The following is a 17,171-nucleotide window of genomic DNA, read 5'->3' as shown; positions in this document are numbered from 1 at the left end:
AGTATACATTTGTGCGAACAAATGTATATCTTATGCTCATTAAAAGTAACAATTATTATAAACAAATGTAATTGATATGAAGAAATGTAATGTTTAAAAAATATTATATTTATTGTAATTATGCTTATTATAAAGAAAGGTAATATTTTTAGAACATTACATTTTTTCACAATATTGATGTTAACTACTTATATTAACATAAGTATACATTTGTGCAAACAAATGTATATTTTATGTTATTAAAAGTAATAATTATTATAAACAAATGTAATAAATTGGGGCACGTGTTTAAAGCACAGGCGATCCGACAACATGCTATGCGGTCGGCCGCACTTATTAGTGCTTACAATAATGTGATTCTTATCAAATATGCCCATTAAGTCGAAGAGTTCTAAATCAACCCATTATATCCCCTAAAATCTTTTAACACACCCAATAAAATACTACTCGGATTAAGATACATATTTTGTGTCCAAAATTTGGGAGAAAACGAACTTTTCCCAAAACAGCATCTAGCACACAGGAAAGCCCAGTTCCGACGTGGCGTAAATAGCAACCACCTCCACATGTCGTGCTCCCATTGGCCACAACCTCCACGTGGCGGTCCATGCTCGTCACTGCAACTCAAAATTTCCCTGTCGTTATCGGTTAGCTATTGAATACTCGTCACACAGTATCCGGAATAGAATTCGAAATAAATAAAAATAAGAAAAATATGAATTCGGAAATAAAACGATTGTTGAGCAGATTTTGGCGAGGAACAAAAATACAAAATCCCACGCCTCCGTGGCACATTCAGTAATTCTGGCAAAAAGTGAGGTGATTCAGTTGAGCCCCGCTGCCCCTTGCTATAAAAGGCCAATCTTTACATCGACATTGATATATATGCTTTCCTCACTCCGCCGTCGTCTCTCTCTTGAACACTTTTTTCTCAAATTTCGCTCCAAATTGAGTAAAAAAACTGAAAGGAGACCTCCGTTTCAGTTTTTTTGAAATTAACTGGTTCGATTTGATGAGTTCATCGTAATCGAATCGGATATCGGATCGGTTTCGTCTACTGTCGCTGTTTAACCTCCTCCTCCCACCTAGGATTTATCGGAGATTTCTTTGGTGGTTTTGTAGGTACTATTTTGTCAGATCTCGGTGATCTGGAGCTGTTTTGATTAATGCACGCGGTCGTGTTCGGTGAATTGACTGTTTCTGGATTTGTTTTGAGTGTTTCTGTGTGAGATCGTGCTGATCGCTGGCGTTGAGTTGTAGATCTCTATCGTATGTGTCATTGCATGTGTTTCTTAAGCTTTTTGCAATGGAATTTGCTCTTGTGGTTATGCGATGTGCGTGATTCTGCATCGGGCGGCATGTTGAAGCTGCTAGACAGTAATCGATCACTTGCATTTATTCGTTTGTTAAATCTTGGAGTTAATGCCTTCAAAAAGAGTCTTTTGTGTGTCTTCGTAGACTATTGTATTTGTGAATTAGATTGATATAAGGTTCGAATGGGGTTATAGAATGTTATGATTTTGCAGAAGCATGGATCTGTTGTTTTCAGCTTTTTAATTTGCGTTTGATGCTAAAATATTTCTGCTTTTATGAAAAATTGATCATTTTTTGGCACTTTAATCAGGATTTAAACTGATATAAATTTCTCCTCCTTGTGATTTATCAAAGATAAGTCTTTCTCCAACCTTTTATTTGAATTAGTTTTGAAAATAAAGTTTTGATCTTTTATCTTTATTTTTATGGTTTTCAGTAGTACAATTTAATGGTTTTGCAGTATGTGAGTTTGATTGCTTAGTTTTTCCAGGTCGTACTGCTATATTAAAGTAATTAATGCTTCAGATGCTTAGTTTGATTGCCCGATCAGGGAACCATACATAAAAACTGATAGAGAAAGAGCATTGGAGCTGAATTCTTTTGTTCTTGTTGCTGGTGTTCTTACCTTTTCATTTGTGGGTTTCTATTATATTGTATTTGTGTATATGTTCTTCAGTAGTTGCAGGATACCATGTATTGCTGTGCTTTCTAAAGTCACCGCCTTGAACCTCTTGTTATGCAGATTTTGCTGTTGAAATGGCATCAACAGCTGGAGCCACAGGATGGTTGAGGGGAATAGTAAAAGCTGTTCCATCTGGTGACTGCTTGGTGATAATGGGGAACACAAAGGCTGAGATTCCCCCAGAGAAGTCAATCACTTTGTCTTCATTGATGGCTCCTAAGTTGGTAAGTTTTGTTTGTATATGTAATTACTTTTGGTTGATCACAGCATGCCTCTGCATTGCATCATGCAGGTTTCTATTAGTTTTCTTAAATTTGTTGAATGTCTATGAGATTTTGCGTCTTCGCTAGGTTTTATGTGGTTTGAGACATTAAATATTTACTGTTGTGCTAGAGTTGTAGCTGAGATGTAATTTAGTAAGCATCTCATATTTATGAGCATGCCTTTAGACAATTCTTCTTGAGAACATGTTTAATTTGTCCAAACTTTAGACAAGTCTTTTGTGTTAAATTATTATCCCCTTACATTTATTGATGAATGTACTCCATTGGTGTGTTGACGTTTTCTTATTTCCTGAATGTAAATTTGGGATGGTTCTTACATATTGAATTTGGTTGATGACTACCTCCTTCAAATAGTGTCTGGATATCAGATTGAGAATTTTCTTACTTTTGTCAATTGTGTTACTTTGTTTTCTATTATAGGCTCCCCGAAGAGGCGGGCTTGATGAACCATTTGCATGGCAGAGCAGAGAATTCTTGAGGAAGCTTTGTATTGGAAAGGTGGATTTTATTATGGCTTTGTCACCCTAAGATATCCACTCCTTCACATATAAATTCTTGCATGTTTGAAATTTAGGCTTAATAGTTCATGTCTTTTGCATTACAGGAGGTCACTTTTAGAGTGGACTACACTGTACCATCCATTAACCGGGAATTCGGCTCTGTTTTTCTTGGGGATAAGAATGTGGCTTTGCTCGTGGTTGCTGGAGGCTGGGCAAAGGTTTTCCATTTTTATTTAGATTTTAGACCCATTGACAGTGTTACTGTTTGTGTTGATTCATGCAGTATCTCACATGATATTTTCCATTACACAGGTCAGGGAACAAAGTCAACAGAAAGGAGAAGCTAGTCCTTACTTAACAGATTTGCTGCGCCTTGAAGAGCAGGCCAAGCAGCAAGGTCTTGGTCGTTGGAACAGGGTCTGTGTATATATTTCTTGTCTTTGTGTTTTAGTGTTCGTAGTGTTTTTTATTATCTTTTTAGAGATTATATGGTTCAGAATATTATGATGCTTACTTCTGTCTTTATTTGCTTCATTCAGACCCCAGGTGCTGCTGAGGCTGCCATTAGGGACCTGCCCCCTTCAGCGGTTAGCGATCCCAGTAATTTTGATGCTATGGCTCTATTGGCTGCTAAGAAGGGCAGTCCTTTGGAGGCTATTGTCGACCAGTGTCGTGATGGAAGCACAATCCGTGTTTATTTGCTTCCAGACTTTCAATATGTCCAAGTGTTTGTTGCTGGGATTCAGGTACACACATATATTGATTATTGATGATTTTTTAAACGTTTTCCCTTCCTCTTTCAATAATCTTGATGCCATCAATATCAAATTTTCTACTAGGCTCCATCTCCTGGTAGAAGGGCTGCAGCAGAATCTGCCATTGCTACTGAGGTGGTGTCTACTGAACAAAATGGAGATTCAACAGTTGAAGGTCGGGCTCCTTTAACATCTGCACAGAGGCTTGCTGCATCTTCTGCATCAGTAAATGAAGTTCCCGCAGATCCCTTTGGGAAAGAAGCCAAGCATTTCACAGAAATCCGTGTGTTACACAGAGATGTGAGCACTTCTTAAAACATAAAGACTTATTTTTTTCTTTCTTTGCTTTTCTTTCTTTCAAAGAAAATACTTCGAATTGTATAGGTCTGTTAATGTATCTGTCATTTTATGGGATACAGGTCAGGATTGTATTGGAGGGTGTTGACAAATTTAGCAATCTTACTGGTTCAGTATACTATCCTGATGGTGAATCAGCGAAGGATTTGGCATTGGAGCTTATTGAAAATGTAAGTCATTTCAAAATGTTAATACAGAGTCATTCTCTCCTTTTCCAGTTAGGTCCTGATTATGTGATAGCTTATGCCTTGCACAAGCTTCTACTCTATGAATTGACAACATTCCCACATAAATGTTCCATTGTCATCCATTGTTAGTTTAAGTTTTTCTGGACATTTTGAATTTGTTATCTAAGATTATTTGATGAAGTCAAAACAAATGTTTGATTTCTGAGTTACTTTGCTTTTTTGTATCCAGACTGTTGAAGATGATTGACAAGCTACTTCGTTATGTTTTTTTGTTCAAATTGTTTTTTCATTATTTCCTTATAGACTTGCTTCTATTTTCTCCCCCCCCCCCCTCTCTCTCTCGCGCGCGCACACACACTCGATTCTTTTATATGCACATGCAATCTCTTAGGGTCTTTGGCTTATACCATAAGATTGTATAACTGTGTTATTGTCCCAGGGTTTAGCCAAATATGTGGACTGGAGTGCAAGCTTGCTGGAAGATGATGCCAGACGGAGGTTGAAGAATGCAGAACTTCAAGCAAAGAAGTCAAGGTTAAGAATCTGGACAAATTATGTCCCCCCAGCGACAAACTCAAAGGCCATTCATGACCAGAACTTTACAGGAAAAGTAAGTCATGCCCTGGTTTTAACATTGAGTGATTTTCAATTTTTTCTAGATTAATTGGTTATTTTCTCATGCTGACAACTTATTTTATGCAGGTGATTGAAGTTGCAAGTGCAGACTGTATTGTTGTTGCTGATGATTCCTTGCCATTTGGAGACCCTGCTGCAGAGCGACGAGTCAATCTCTCAAGTATACGAGGCCCTAAAATGGGAAATCCTCGTAGAGATCAAAAACCCGATCCCTATGCTCGTGATGCTAAGGAATTCCTGAGGACGCGCTTAATTGGTCGTCAGGTATGGTTCTTGATCATTCTTTGTACTTCCTGTAATGTAATGCTCTAATCTTGGCATTGCCTTTACTTGCTCAGGTGAATGTTTCTATGGAGTATTCCAGGAAGGTCGGCCTAACAGATGGAGCTGCTGCTCCAGCTGGGTCTGGTGATACAAGGGTGATGGATTTTGGAACAGTCTTTCTTGTTAATCAGGCTAAGGAAGGGGATGAAGCTGCTCCTGCTGCTGGAGCAGGCAGCCAACCGAATGGGGTTAATATTGCTGAGCTGTTAGTTGCTCGTGGTTTTGCCACTACTGTTAGGCATCGAGATTTTGAGGAGAGGTCAAATTATTATGATGCACTCTTATCTGCTGAATCACGTGCTATTTCTGGGAAGAAAGGTATGCATTCTGCTAAGGATCCTCCAGTCAGGCATATGACAGATCTGCTAACGGTTAGTTCTACACCATATTGAATAAATCTAGTGTTCTGTGTTTAGATATAACTCTGTATAACAAATATGTGTGATTTACTGTTTGTGAAATTGAACATTTGTAGGCTAATGCAAAGAAAGCGAAAGACTTCCTACCATTTTTGCAACGTAATAGAAGGATGTCTGCAATTGTCGAATATGTACTCAGTGGACATCGGTACAAAATAGATATTCCTAAGGCGACGTGCAGTATTGCCTTGTCCTTGTCTGGTGTCAGATGTCCTGGCCGTGGTGAGCCTTATTCTGAAGAAGCCATTGCATTTATGAGGCGGAAAATAATGCAGAGGGATGTTGAGGTAGTGATTTTCTTTTAGGCTTCACATTCTCTGTTATCCGTGTATTCTTTCTCACTGTTATGTTGGTCTACCTGCATGAAGATTGAAGTGGAAACTGTTGATAGAACTGGAACTTTCCTGGGTACCGTGTGGGAGTCAAGAATCAATGTGGCAATACCACTTTTGGAGGCTGGTTTGGCTAAACTTCAAACTTCCTTTGGCCTCGATAGGATCCCAGATGCTCATCTCCTGGTTCAAGCTGAGCAATCAGCAAAACAGAAGAAGTTGAAGGTGAATATAAAGTTCCTTAATGGTTCCTAGTTTTGGGTGCGCTTTTGCTAATAGTTTCTATTGCAGATATGGGAGAATTATGTTGAGGGTGAGGAAGTTACCAACGGTACATCTGGTGTTGAAAGAAGACAAAAGGAGGAGTTTAAGGTATGAGTTTCATACATGTGCTCTCACTGGCAGTCATCTCAGAGGCAATCATGGATAAACATATGCTCTTTTTCAGGTTATGGTTACGGAAGTCTTGGAAGGTGGTAAATTTTATATTCAGTCAGTTGCTGATCAGAAAGTGGCTGCTATACAGAAACAGCTTTCCTCATTAAGCCTTCAAGAAGCTCCTTTAATCGGTGCCTTTAATCCTAAAAAGGGGGACATAGTTCTGGCTCAGTTTAGTGCTGATAAGTCTTGGAACCGTGCAATGGTGAGGGGCATTGCATTAATTTTCTCTTAGCTTTTCTTGAATATAGTACTGCAATGTCGTAATATGCTCCTATCAGATTTATGTGGACCCTTATAGTTAGTCAATTGATTCTGCAGTTGAGTATTATAAAGCTATCTGCTAGGTGATGTATCTTGATTTGTATTCTCTATGACCTTCATGAAGATACTCTCGGCTCTTTCTTTGTTGTGATGGCTGATTATCACGATAGTCTGCTGCTGAAATATGGAAGTGAAACTATATGAAACTTATCGAATTAGATTATCTGTTCTTTTTCAAGATTATTCTATTATATGAAACTGTTCTAATTAGATTGGATGTGTCATGAGGGTGAACTTTCTAAGTGATAGTTTTAGTGCTTGTACATGTTAACCAAGTTTTGGGCCAAATATATGGTCTTTTTATTCCTTGGAGGTATGGGATTGGTGGCCGAGTTTTTGCTGTTGCTTTTTGATGTGTTTGTTTCCGTAACAGCTTGCTGTTTGTGGGTCTTAGATGAAAGATGCTCGACTTCTCAGGGTTCTGTTTTGGTTTTAGCGATGATGTCTGATTCATCTTTTGTGTGTAATTAGTTAATGTATCAGAATTTGCACATGAAGAAAGTACTTTATTTTTGTTTTAGTTATTGTCAATGTTTCTTAATTTGTAGTAATTGGTTCCTCTATGTTTCTAACCCAATCTGATTTGATTTTGAAGATTGTTAATGGTCCGCGTGGTGCTGTGGAATCTGCAAATGACAAGTTTGAGGTGTTTTACGTTGATTACGGGAATCAAGAAAGCGTCCCCTACAGCCAATTGCGTCCTCTTGATGCTTCGGTTTCTGCTGCTCCGGGCCTTGCTCAGCTATGCAGCCTGGCATTCGTCAAGGTTCCAGGCTTGGCAGACGACTATGGTCAGGAAGCAGCTATTCGTTTGAGCGAACACCTATTGAGCACTCCAAAAGAATTCAGAGCTATCATAGAAGAGAAGGACATGTCCGGTGGAAAAGTGAAAGGACAGGGCACAGGCACCGTCTTTTTGGTAACTTTGGTCGACACCGAGGCTGAGACGAGCATAAACGCAGTTATGCTACAGGTATGATAATAGCTTAGCGCTTATTTTACATCTATTATTCGGAAAACAGAATGTTACATTGATATTATGTCACATTCGTGTAATGGCCTAACATGTGAGGCGTAAATCTGGTTTCAGGAGGGACTGGCTCGATTGGAGAAAAGGCGTAGATGGGAGCCCAAGGATAAGCAGCTGGCGATGGACGAACTGGAAAAATTCCAGACTGAAGCTCGCGAGAAGAGACTAGGGATGTGGGAGTATGGAGACATCGCCTCGGATGAGGATGAAGCGCCTCCACTAAGGAAAGCTGCCGGAAAGAAGTGAGAAGATGCAATGTCACGGAACTGCGCGGAGCGGTCTGAAAATCGAGACGACGGGCTCATAGAGGAACATACGATCGTGAAGGACGGTATTGTTCCAAATTTTACTTGTAACTTATCCAACTCCCACCACAGGACTGTTTTTTGGTAGCTCAGCGAACAATTTTGTTTTCTTTATTTATTTATTATTCGAGTTATAGACACCCTTAATAAAGCAGGCTAAGACTTTTTTTTTTTTTTTTCTTGAGATTTAGTTTTTGTTTATTTTCAGATCTCAACCATCAAATATTTTTAGTTGGGAGCAAGAACAAAAGAAGAGTAGAGTGGTGTGTTTTAATAGGTTTTGAGTAAAGAGTGAGCGAGGGAGGTTGAATAGAGTTTTGAGTAAATATATGATAATTTGGGTAGTCCCACTGGAAATGTGAGAAAAATGAAAATTACTTTGATATTATACACTGAATAGTTTGAGAAATAAAAAAAAGTTTCGTCTTTGGTGCATAGTAATTTGATACTACCATTTCATTTATTGGTTGTCAATTTATAACCATCCAAAATTCCAAACTACTACTACTATTTGTTATTGAATTGAATTAAATTTATTTTGTTTAGATTTATGCTTTAATTAATTGTTTATCGTATGAATTATTAAATTTATTTAATTTAATTATTCGAGATGTGAATTTCAAGGCGTTGCAGAAAAGCAAATTGAGCAATGAATAAAGTGGATTTTGAAATAGCGGCTTTGGAATAATAAAAATAAAACTATGTATTTATTAAGATAAAAATTTTAAAAATGATCATACTTACTATATTTTACCTTTCACATAAAAAATTTAAAAATTATTCACGAATTCACAAATGATACTAATATTAATTGTGAATTCAAGCTTTAAAATTCGATTTTATAGCTGAATAGCTAGAATTGGTTGTGAATTCGAGTTTTAAAGTTTGAATTGACACTCCCTCTCTGAACTCGTCACAACCTATGTTCTTTGTGCCATTATCGTCACCTCAATCACTTCCCAAACTCTCGATTCGAAGAGCTATTTCTCTCAAACACGCACGAAATGTTGCGTCCTAGTACACAATCTGTATGACCATTTCTTACACTTTTTGCTAAATCTTTTCTTTTCCTTATTTGTATTTTTGTAGTCAGCAGCAAGTTGTAGATTTCAAGCAAGTTGATGCCCATGTTCATGTTCATCTGTTCAAAGCAGCAGTTCAAGATAATAATGATCAAGAATTCGAAATAAACTAGACTTCACTCGTTTCATCAATATGAACTCTTGAAGTTGAGATTCTATAATTTGAAGTTGAGAGAGATAGAGAGATGTTGTTAGGGAGAAAAGAGAATGGTCAATTTTTTATGTTTTATGTTAGGTGTAATTTTGTATTCTTGCACAAAAACTGATCCATTTTTAAAATTTTTATTTGATAAGCTAATTTTTAAATTTACTATAGAAAAGTAGTAGCCAATTGCATATATTACCTATAATGAATAATAGTTGATTATAGAATATGATTAATTATTGATTGTAGTCCTAGCTCTCTAACTTTACTAGCTTAAATTACATGCACCTTGTTTATTATTTGATCTTGTTTCATTTTCCTTCAATTTCATCAAATGATCATTTTTGTTGTTGCAAAGTAATTAGAAAAGATTACGATCGCATAAAAATTATGATTAACTTCTAGCATCATTTCAAAGCTCTATTAATAACTTTTTAGCATTATTAATTGGTCCCAAGTATTTCTCGCTGTCACTGACACAATGGCGAAGCTCAGCTACTTGTTCAGCTAATTGTGGATTAAGGATTGTCTATTCATTGGCTAACTTGCCATTATTGGACGTACAGCTTTGAATACCAATTTACAAAATCGGTTCAAATTTTAAAAGGGTTTAAGTAGATTTTTCTGTTTTCTCCATATGGTAGTTTTTTTTGTAAATTTTATACTCAAAAAATAAATAATAATAAGAATTATTTAAAAATTATAATGGGAAGAAAATAATAAAACGAACTAGATCCTTTTTTATTTTAAATAAATTAAAAAATTTTAAATATTTAATCATTTTTTGTCAAGACATTTTATTCAAATAACCATATTGCATAAGTATAGACTGTATAGTATAATAAATTGGATATAGGAGAGAAACATTTAATAAAAAAATAGACATTTTTAATTATCACTCTTAACTCAGATGCCCTTTTAAAACCATTCCTTGCTTTTTTTTTCTTTTTTTTTTTTTTTGCGCATTGAAATCAGAGTAGAGATAATTGGTATCAAAAGAGAGAAATGATTAAATAACAATACTGAGCAAACTAAGAACTACAAAATTTCTTATGTTAGCTCTACGGTTAGGTGATTAATGCCTAAGATTAAAAATCTTAGATTTAAGTAATACAATCTTTAAATTTCTTTATTTACCTATTAATTTATCAAAAAAAAAAATCCTCATTTGAAAGCCAGGACTATTAAATGTATGGAGAGGATAATACCATATCTCAATCAATGGTCCAGTAATACAAAACCTAAATCAAGAGTAAAAACTGCGAATGAAAATTTTGAACATTGTAAAACAAGTTCCAAAAAACCTACTACTAAATGCCCCAGCATTGCTGCAGGAGCATCTTCTTCCCTCGTTCCCTAGGCCTCCTCTGCTCGACACGACGGTTGCGATTCTCGTTCCACCTTCCTCAGTCATCACGCCTTTGGGTCCTGCGGCGAGGAGGAGCAGCAGCTCCATCTTCATTCTGCTCGTCTTTCGCTTCCGAGCTTCCCTGATCGTCTGAAGTCTCAGCGACATCTGTTTTCTTCGTCTCTGCGACCACGTTAGCCTGAATTTTCCAAACATCAAGGATGAGTATGAGCCACTCAAGGATGAGTATGAGCCACTCAAACATGCAGTGAAGCAGAAATTGCAGTTTTCCAACAGACTATTTATGAGAACTCACAGTCTTCTTCCCACCAAAGATGAGCTTCAACAAAATCGAGAAGAAAACAACCACAACAGAGACAAGGATACCAATTGTGAGATTTGCTTGTTTCTCAGCCTTCTCAAGCAAGTCCTGCACGTAAAATTCGAACGTATAAGGTAAATTCAAAAGAAGAAACTTATCTAATTTCCACTGCCAAATCACTCACCAAGACTTTAACTTTGTGCTCGCCCAAGAATGGAAGGTCCGCAATCTTGTAAAGGTATTCAAATACCACTTTCTGATCACACAGAGCAGCAGATGTCAGATTATAGAACAAGAGAATTGTGAGAGATGATACAAACATATATATATATATATATATATGTATGTATGTATGTATGAATATTAGTTACCTGGAAGCCCTTAAGCCCATCAGAGTCCGTAGATTCCTCTTCCTTTTGCTTCTCTTTCTCTACTGTGAATTTTGGCTTCCATGTTGTCTCACGGTAGGTTTCTGCCTCTTTCTCACTGGAAGAGATCAAAATGTTGTCGAACAGAATACCATCTTGCATTGTCCAGATCTCAATACCAATAGCAGCAATGGGTTCAAAGTTAGGCTTGTCAAGCTCAAAGTACTCAGGGTTATCGATCTCCTGGGGTTTCCAGATACCCTTGTAGTTGGGGTTGTCAATGAGTGGGGCGTGCCATTTTCCTTTGTAAGCAGGGTTTCTCTTCATTGGTCTCTTCCACTCACCGCATCCAGGAGCTTCAGCACACTTTGGGTTATCAACTTTGGGTGCCTCCCATTCACCATCTTCTTCATCGTCCCAATCCTCTGGTTTGGCTGCCTCAGGATCATCAACCTCCTCAGGCTCGTCATCCAACCAACCTTCGGGCTTCTCAGCCTCTTCATCTTCAATTTCCAATGGAGCATCCTCATCCCAATCATCTGGTTTGGTGGCTGCTGGGTCGGGGATCTTTGCTCTCTCATCCCAATCCTCAGGCTTCTTGTCATCCGGATCAGGGATAGTCTTGGAAGGGATCAGAGGAGGATCAAAGTCATCTCCTGAGAGGAAATTGCCCTTCTTCTTCTCTTCGCCATCAACCAAGATCCTCACCTCATTATCAGGGGTCAAGATGGCGGTGTAAACATGGGTCAACTTGTCAGAAGGTACTGATGGTGGGAACTTGAGATGATGCTCGACAAAGTTGCCGCTCTTGGGGTTCTTGTGCTTCAGGATGAAGTGGACCTTGTTTGTGGCTCCACATCTATCGGGCCCAAACATTATTGTGTAAGGAGACTCGTTATCAAATCCCTTTGGAACCCATCCAGCATCCTGTGGACGGAGGTACTTGATATAAGCACCACCGCATTCAAGGCCATTCTGGAGGCGAACTTCAAATTGAAGAACAATCGTCTTATCCTTGAGGACCACAGGGTCATCAAGTGGCTTCACAATGGCATGCTTCCTGGCTTTCTCCCCAACAAGAAGTCCATGATCATCATGTCCCTCACTCTTCACATGTTTCCACACACCTGAAATAAAAAATGAGAAAAAAACAGTAAGCTACTTGATATAAATGGATATATATACTGTGCTATAGTGGAAATCGTTCACCAACCTCATGTCTACCTGACTCCAACTAACCAACCCACCCAACAAAATTGCGATAAGTGTAACAAAACGCTATATTTTTACTGGAACTAGTCATACTGTTCAGAAAAATTCAGGCCAAAACTGGTCGCAACATCATATCTAACAAAATTTTAGTACAGCCAACTACGTGTAGCTTTAGAATTTAAAAAGATCGGGTTGGTCAACATTTAGGTTTAAATCAATTTACAAATTCAGCACAAAGACGTGGGATACGCTCACTGACTCGATTCAGCTGTGTAGTTTAACAACCAATTCAGAATCTCAGTAAAGAAGCTGGCAAGTATCGAATATACACAGTTATAATCTTGACTGAAAGAATAGATACAAAAACCAATCCGTATTTTAGATCAAGAAAATCAAATAATGAACCAATATAGTATCAGCAATTAAAATATATCAAAAGCAAAAAAGCACAAGTAAGCTCATCACGAATTAAATTAAATTCTAACCTGTGTAGTCCGGATTCTCAGACGCGATCCATCTCCCCTCAAAATCCTCATCAAACGACTCATAGAAAATCTACAAACACCAAAACCGCACAGCATAGGCATTAACTCAAGAATCCACGACAGATCTAGAATAAATAAATTCAAGCTAGCGCAAAAGAACATCGTTAGCAATAAACGACTCCATACCACATCATCGGAAGCGTGGAGCTGAGAAATGAAGCAGGCGGCGGAAAATAGTAACAAACACTGCACTATCCAAATCTTCCGATTCGGATACTCCATTTGGAACTCTCGACTCCGGTAAGAATCAACCGAAATTAACCGCAAAGAACAGAACAAAATGAAGTTTAGCTGCAATCAGAGAGATATAGATCTGAGTGGGAGATAGAACTCTCTAGAGAGAGAGAGAGAGAGAGCAGACTAGTAGTATTTGATAGTTATTCAGTATTTGGAGAGCGTGTCAAAGGGGGTTGTATATATAGATCGGGCAGGAGCAAATGGAGTCGGGTGGCTTCGACCAATGATATCAAACGCCACGAGAAATGAACCAATCAGAGCACGCCGCGTGGCGGGGAGTGACGAGCTCCAAGCAAAAGATCCGTATTGGCAGTGATGGCTGATGCGTGCCGATGGGCCGGCTTGCGGGTTGACCCGTTTCCGTTGACTGTGTAATTGTTGTAATTTTCCTTCTTCTTTTTTTTCTTTTTTTTCTCAATTTCTGTTATGTGTAACAAACAGATTCATGAATTTTTTTCCCCAGTAAAAAACGTATTTAGATTTACATGCATGCAAAAAATTAACATTAAAGTTCTAAATTCCCAATATAGTTATAATATGGAGTACATTTTATGTAAACGTATTATTCTTGGCTTTATTTATTTATTTATTATTTCGTCGTACCAAAATGTGAGTGGTAATTAATTTCTTTTCCTGATTTTTATGCTTTTGTTGTCGAGTTTGGCGTAAATATTGATTATGACGTTACATGTGGTTTAAATCAACATTAATAAAAGGGAAAAACAGTCATAGTATGGTGCAAAATTATGGAGTAATATTCATGTATTTAATCTTTTTGTTTTGTTCTAAAAAGGACATCAAGCGGTGCGAATTTTTATTTACAAATAGTGAGACCAGGATTCAAACTTCATCGCTCCCCCTCTCCCAAAGTTAAAAAAAAAAAGAATCTTTTTATTTTAAAATAAAAATAATATTGTTTAATTAGTTTTATTGTTTTACACATTGTAGCTATTTTTATGGAAGTATTTTTTTTATACTCCCTCCATCCACGAAATAGAGTTTCGTTCGAGGGTATGCACGAATTTTAATAAAATTGTTGCAGCTAGAATAAAAGTACAATTTGTAGGAGTACAAAAAAGTAGAATAAAAGTACATTATTAGTTAAAAAGTGAAACTAAAGTACTCCCTCCGTCCCAATAATAAAGACACACTTTCTTTTTCGGGCTGTCCCAATAATAAAGACACATTTTTATATATGGAAATAATTAGGGCTCAATTATAACTAATTAATTGAACCTTAATTATGGTACAAATTAATACAAAATCCTAATTTACTCAGTTCAGTTCACCCGCCTCCCTCATTTCTCTTCACTCCTTAACCCGCCGCTCATCTTCTCCCCCTTCTCGGCGGAGTCGCCGCCGGCGAGCCACGACCACCGCCGAACACCCCCTCACCCCTCTATCTAGAGTCACCGCCGTCCTCATCTCCTCGTCCCTCTGCCGCGTTCTTCCTCTGAATCGTCGCCGCCTTCCTCTCGTCGTCCCTCTGCCGCCATCTTCATCCCCAGATCTCATCGAGCCCTAGCCCCTCCCTCTTTCTCTCCGCTTCTCCCTCAAATGGCGCCCCTTCCCACGCCCTTCCTCTGCCAGATCCGCCACCACCGCCCTTCCTCTCATTCTCCAAAAAACCCAGATCCGCCAAACCACCACCCTCAATTTATAGGTTCGATTTGAGAGAGGAAGATAGTGGTGGTTCTGGTTCTGGAGAGGCGGAGGCATCGCTCGAGATACGTCGGGTCTGAAACCGCCGCACATCTCCCTCTCTTCTCCTTCTCCGGCCGCCGCAGCGGTGAGGCCACCACCGTCCTTCTGAAACCCTTCATCTCCGCCGCCATTCTCATGGTTCAAATTTGGGAATCAGAGAGAACAAAATTGGCAGATTTTGATTTTGCTTCGATTTCTAGATTTGATTTCTGGTTGTGTTGTTTCGATTTTCATAATTCGATTTTTTGTGTTGTTCTGATTTCTGGATTTGATTTTCATGGTTTTAATTTTCTGCATTTCTGGATTCGATTCGGTTTTTATGGTTCAAATTTGGGAATAGGAATGTGAGAAATGTGAATGGCAGATTTTGATTTTGCTCTTGCTGTTTTGGTGGTGTTGTCGGAGGTGGTCGGCGGTGGTGGTGGTCGACGGTGTAGTGGTGGCCGGCGGCAGTAGATATTTAAATAAAATCAAATACACTAATAAAGTTGGGCACTCTACTTTATTCCCTAATCTACCCCACCTTAACCTTCGTGCCCAAATGAAGTGTGTCTTCATTATTGGGACGGAGGGAGTACAATTTATAGTTAAATATAAGAGAAAATGTATGATATGATGGTTAAAAAAGTTAAATGAGTCTCTTTTTGGTGGACAAAAAAGGGTAAATAGAACTCTTTTTCGTGGATGGAGGAAGTAAACTTTTTATTTAAAAAAAAAATTAAAACTAAAAAATTGTGAGAAAAATTTAAAAAAAATTACAATGTGTATTTAATAATAAAACTAGAAATATTGTATTTTTTTATTTTAAACAAATATATATAAATATATTGAGTTTAAAGTTATTATGGCCACTCATGTTATGGCAAATAGCATCACTCTTAATAAAAGACCTTCTAATATGATATGAGTAGTTCCGTAGAAAATAGGGTAGCTTTTAATATTAGCTTTTTGCTTATCTTAATTAAACTTGGCCATTGAACTTGTTCGTGAATAATAATTTTTCCTTTCGATTTTGTATTTTTCAAAAAATTAATAAAATTGTACGAATTAATTTGAGCACAATTATTTCGAGTACGAATTAAATAAAATGTTGTGGTTTTCCTTTCACAAAATTGTATGGTGTATTTATTTGTTGTTTACATATTACCCAACCTTCGGAATTGTTAATTAAGTTGGAGACGTAACATACATAGTATAACCTTTTTCCTCTCAAAAGAAAATTTCTTTAATTTACATTAAACCTTTTGTTATAGTGTCACAATTTATAGTGTTGATGCTATATATTGCATGTTAATTTGATGTCCAATAATATAATATAGCACCACTTATAATATAAAAATTTAAAGCAGAAAAGTCTGGCCCCGAGTTTGGTAGAATAAAGAGGAAAGATTAACCATTATTCTAAGTGGAGCATTTAAATATTCAAATGAATTAACCATATCTATTAATTAATCTTACGTGGAGCGCATGCATGAGCTCTATAATGTGGCTCTATAAATTTTTTATCCTATTTTAAAAAATAAATTTTAAAATTTAAAAATTTTATTAAATTTAAATTTGATAATTACAATAACTAAAATAAAGAATGAATTTGGTATGCAAAATGAATGGAATGAGTTTATATTTATAAAGAGATTTGAGGTAAATAAATAAATAAAAACATTAAAAAAAAAGTTATTGTTCAATAGGCATTGAAATATGAAAAAAAAAAATTAACGATAAAATTTCAGAAAGAAAAAAAATGAAGATTGTTAAAAAGCCGTGTAATATATACAAGCTTACGAGCTGCGCTCGAAATCGCGAGCCCCTATTTAGCCGAGGGCTCGGCAATGGGTGGGGCTCGCGGTGGCGCGGGGCTCGTGCCGCTGCAGATGCTCTTATATGTGCACATCGTACATTATAATTAAACGACAAGTATATTAACAATATCAATGTAAAAAATGCTGAAATTAATGATTAAATAAAAAACAATGGACAAGAAATTATGGCGTTAGCAATCTAACGATCGATAATAATACTGTTTTTAACCTTTTTAATAATTCACGATTGAATATTGTGTTGTTGAAACAACAATATCTTTAAAAAGCAGAGTATGTTCTCGTAAGTCAAAGTATGTTAGATTGATTGTAGAAACAAAGAAAATGCAATTAAAAGTAAATTGTGGACACATGAGTATAAAATTTTATAATGCATGTTAGTCAATAGATTAAAATTCCCTTTAAAATTTTAATCTAATGATCTAAGATGACTAATAAGTGTTCACTCAACAGTTCTATAAACTTAACAATATATAGGATTCACGAGTCTCTCACTTAAAGTG

At 37.0% G+C, this 17,171-nt stretch overlaps 2 protein-coding genes across 3 annotated transcripts; one reads left to right on the top strand and one right to left on the bottom strand.

Moving 5' to 3' along the window:
• Positions 1-787: 787 nt before the first annotated feature.
• On the top strand, positions 788-8,066 carry LOC130988002 (ribonuclease TUDOR 1). 2 transcript variants are annotated; one of them, XM_057911737.1, is made up of 17 exons: positions 788-1,122; positions 2,057-2,220; positions 2,701-2,778; positions 2,885-2,998; positions 3,093-3,197; positions 3,320-3,526; positions 3,620-3,835; positions 3,955-4,062; positions 4,520-4,690; positions 4,783-4,980; positions 5,055-5,411; positions 5,516-5,746; positions 5,828-6,016; positions 6,083-6,163; positions 6,240-6,434; positions 7,149-7,526; positions 7,644-8,066. In XM_057911737.1, exons 2-17 carry the CDS (start codon positions 2,071-2,073, stop codon positions 7,827-7,829), a joined length of 2,964 nt encoding a protein of 987 aa, XP_057767720.1. In that variant the 5' UTR covers positions 788-1,122; positions 2,057-2,070; the 3' UTR covers positions 7,830-8,066. The 2 variants fall into 2 exon arrangements, with proteins under 2 accessions (XP_057767720.1, XP_057767721.1); XM_057911738.1 differs by lacking the exon at positions 788-1,122 and adding an exon at positions 1,247-1,269.
• A 2,231-nt stretch (positions 8,067-10,297) lies between these two features.
• Positions 10,298-13,340, bottom strand: LOC130988000 (calnexin homolog 1-like). Its single transcript, XM_057911736.1, has 6 exons — positions 13,037-13,340; positions 12,851-12,920; positions 11,157-12,280; positions 10,970-11,041; positions 10,780-10,893; positions 10,298-10,662 (listed from the first exon to the last, which is right to left on the bottom strand). The coding sequence occupies exons 1-6, from the start codon at positions 13,130-13,132 to the stop codon at positions 10,522-10,524; spliced, it is 1,617 nt and encodes a 538-aa protein (XP_057767719.1). The 5' UTR covers positions 13,133-13,340; the 3' UTR covers positions 10,298-10,521.
• Positions 13,341-17,171: the final 3,831 nt, after the last annotated feature.

Source organism: Salvia miltiorrhiza, chromosome 6 (genome assembly GCF_028751815.1).
Source record: "Salvia miltiorrhiza cultivar Shanhuang (shh) chromosome 6, IMPLAD_Smil_shh, whole genome shotgun sequence".
In the NCBI taxonomy this organism is placed as follows: Eukaryota; Viridiplantae; Streptophyta; class Magnoliopsida; order Lamiales; family Lamiaceae; genus Salvia; species Salvia miltiorrhiza.
This window is presented reverse-complemented; position numbering and strand designations above follow the sequence as displayed.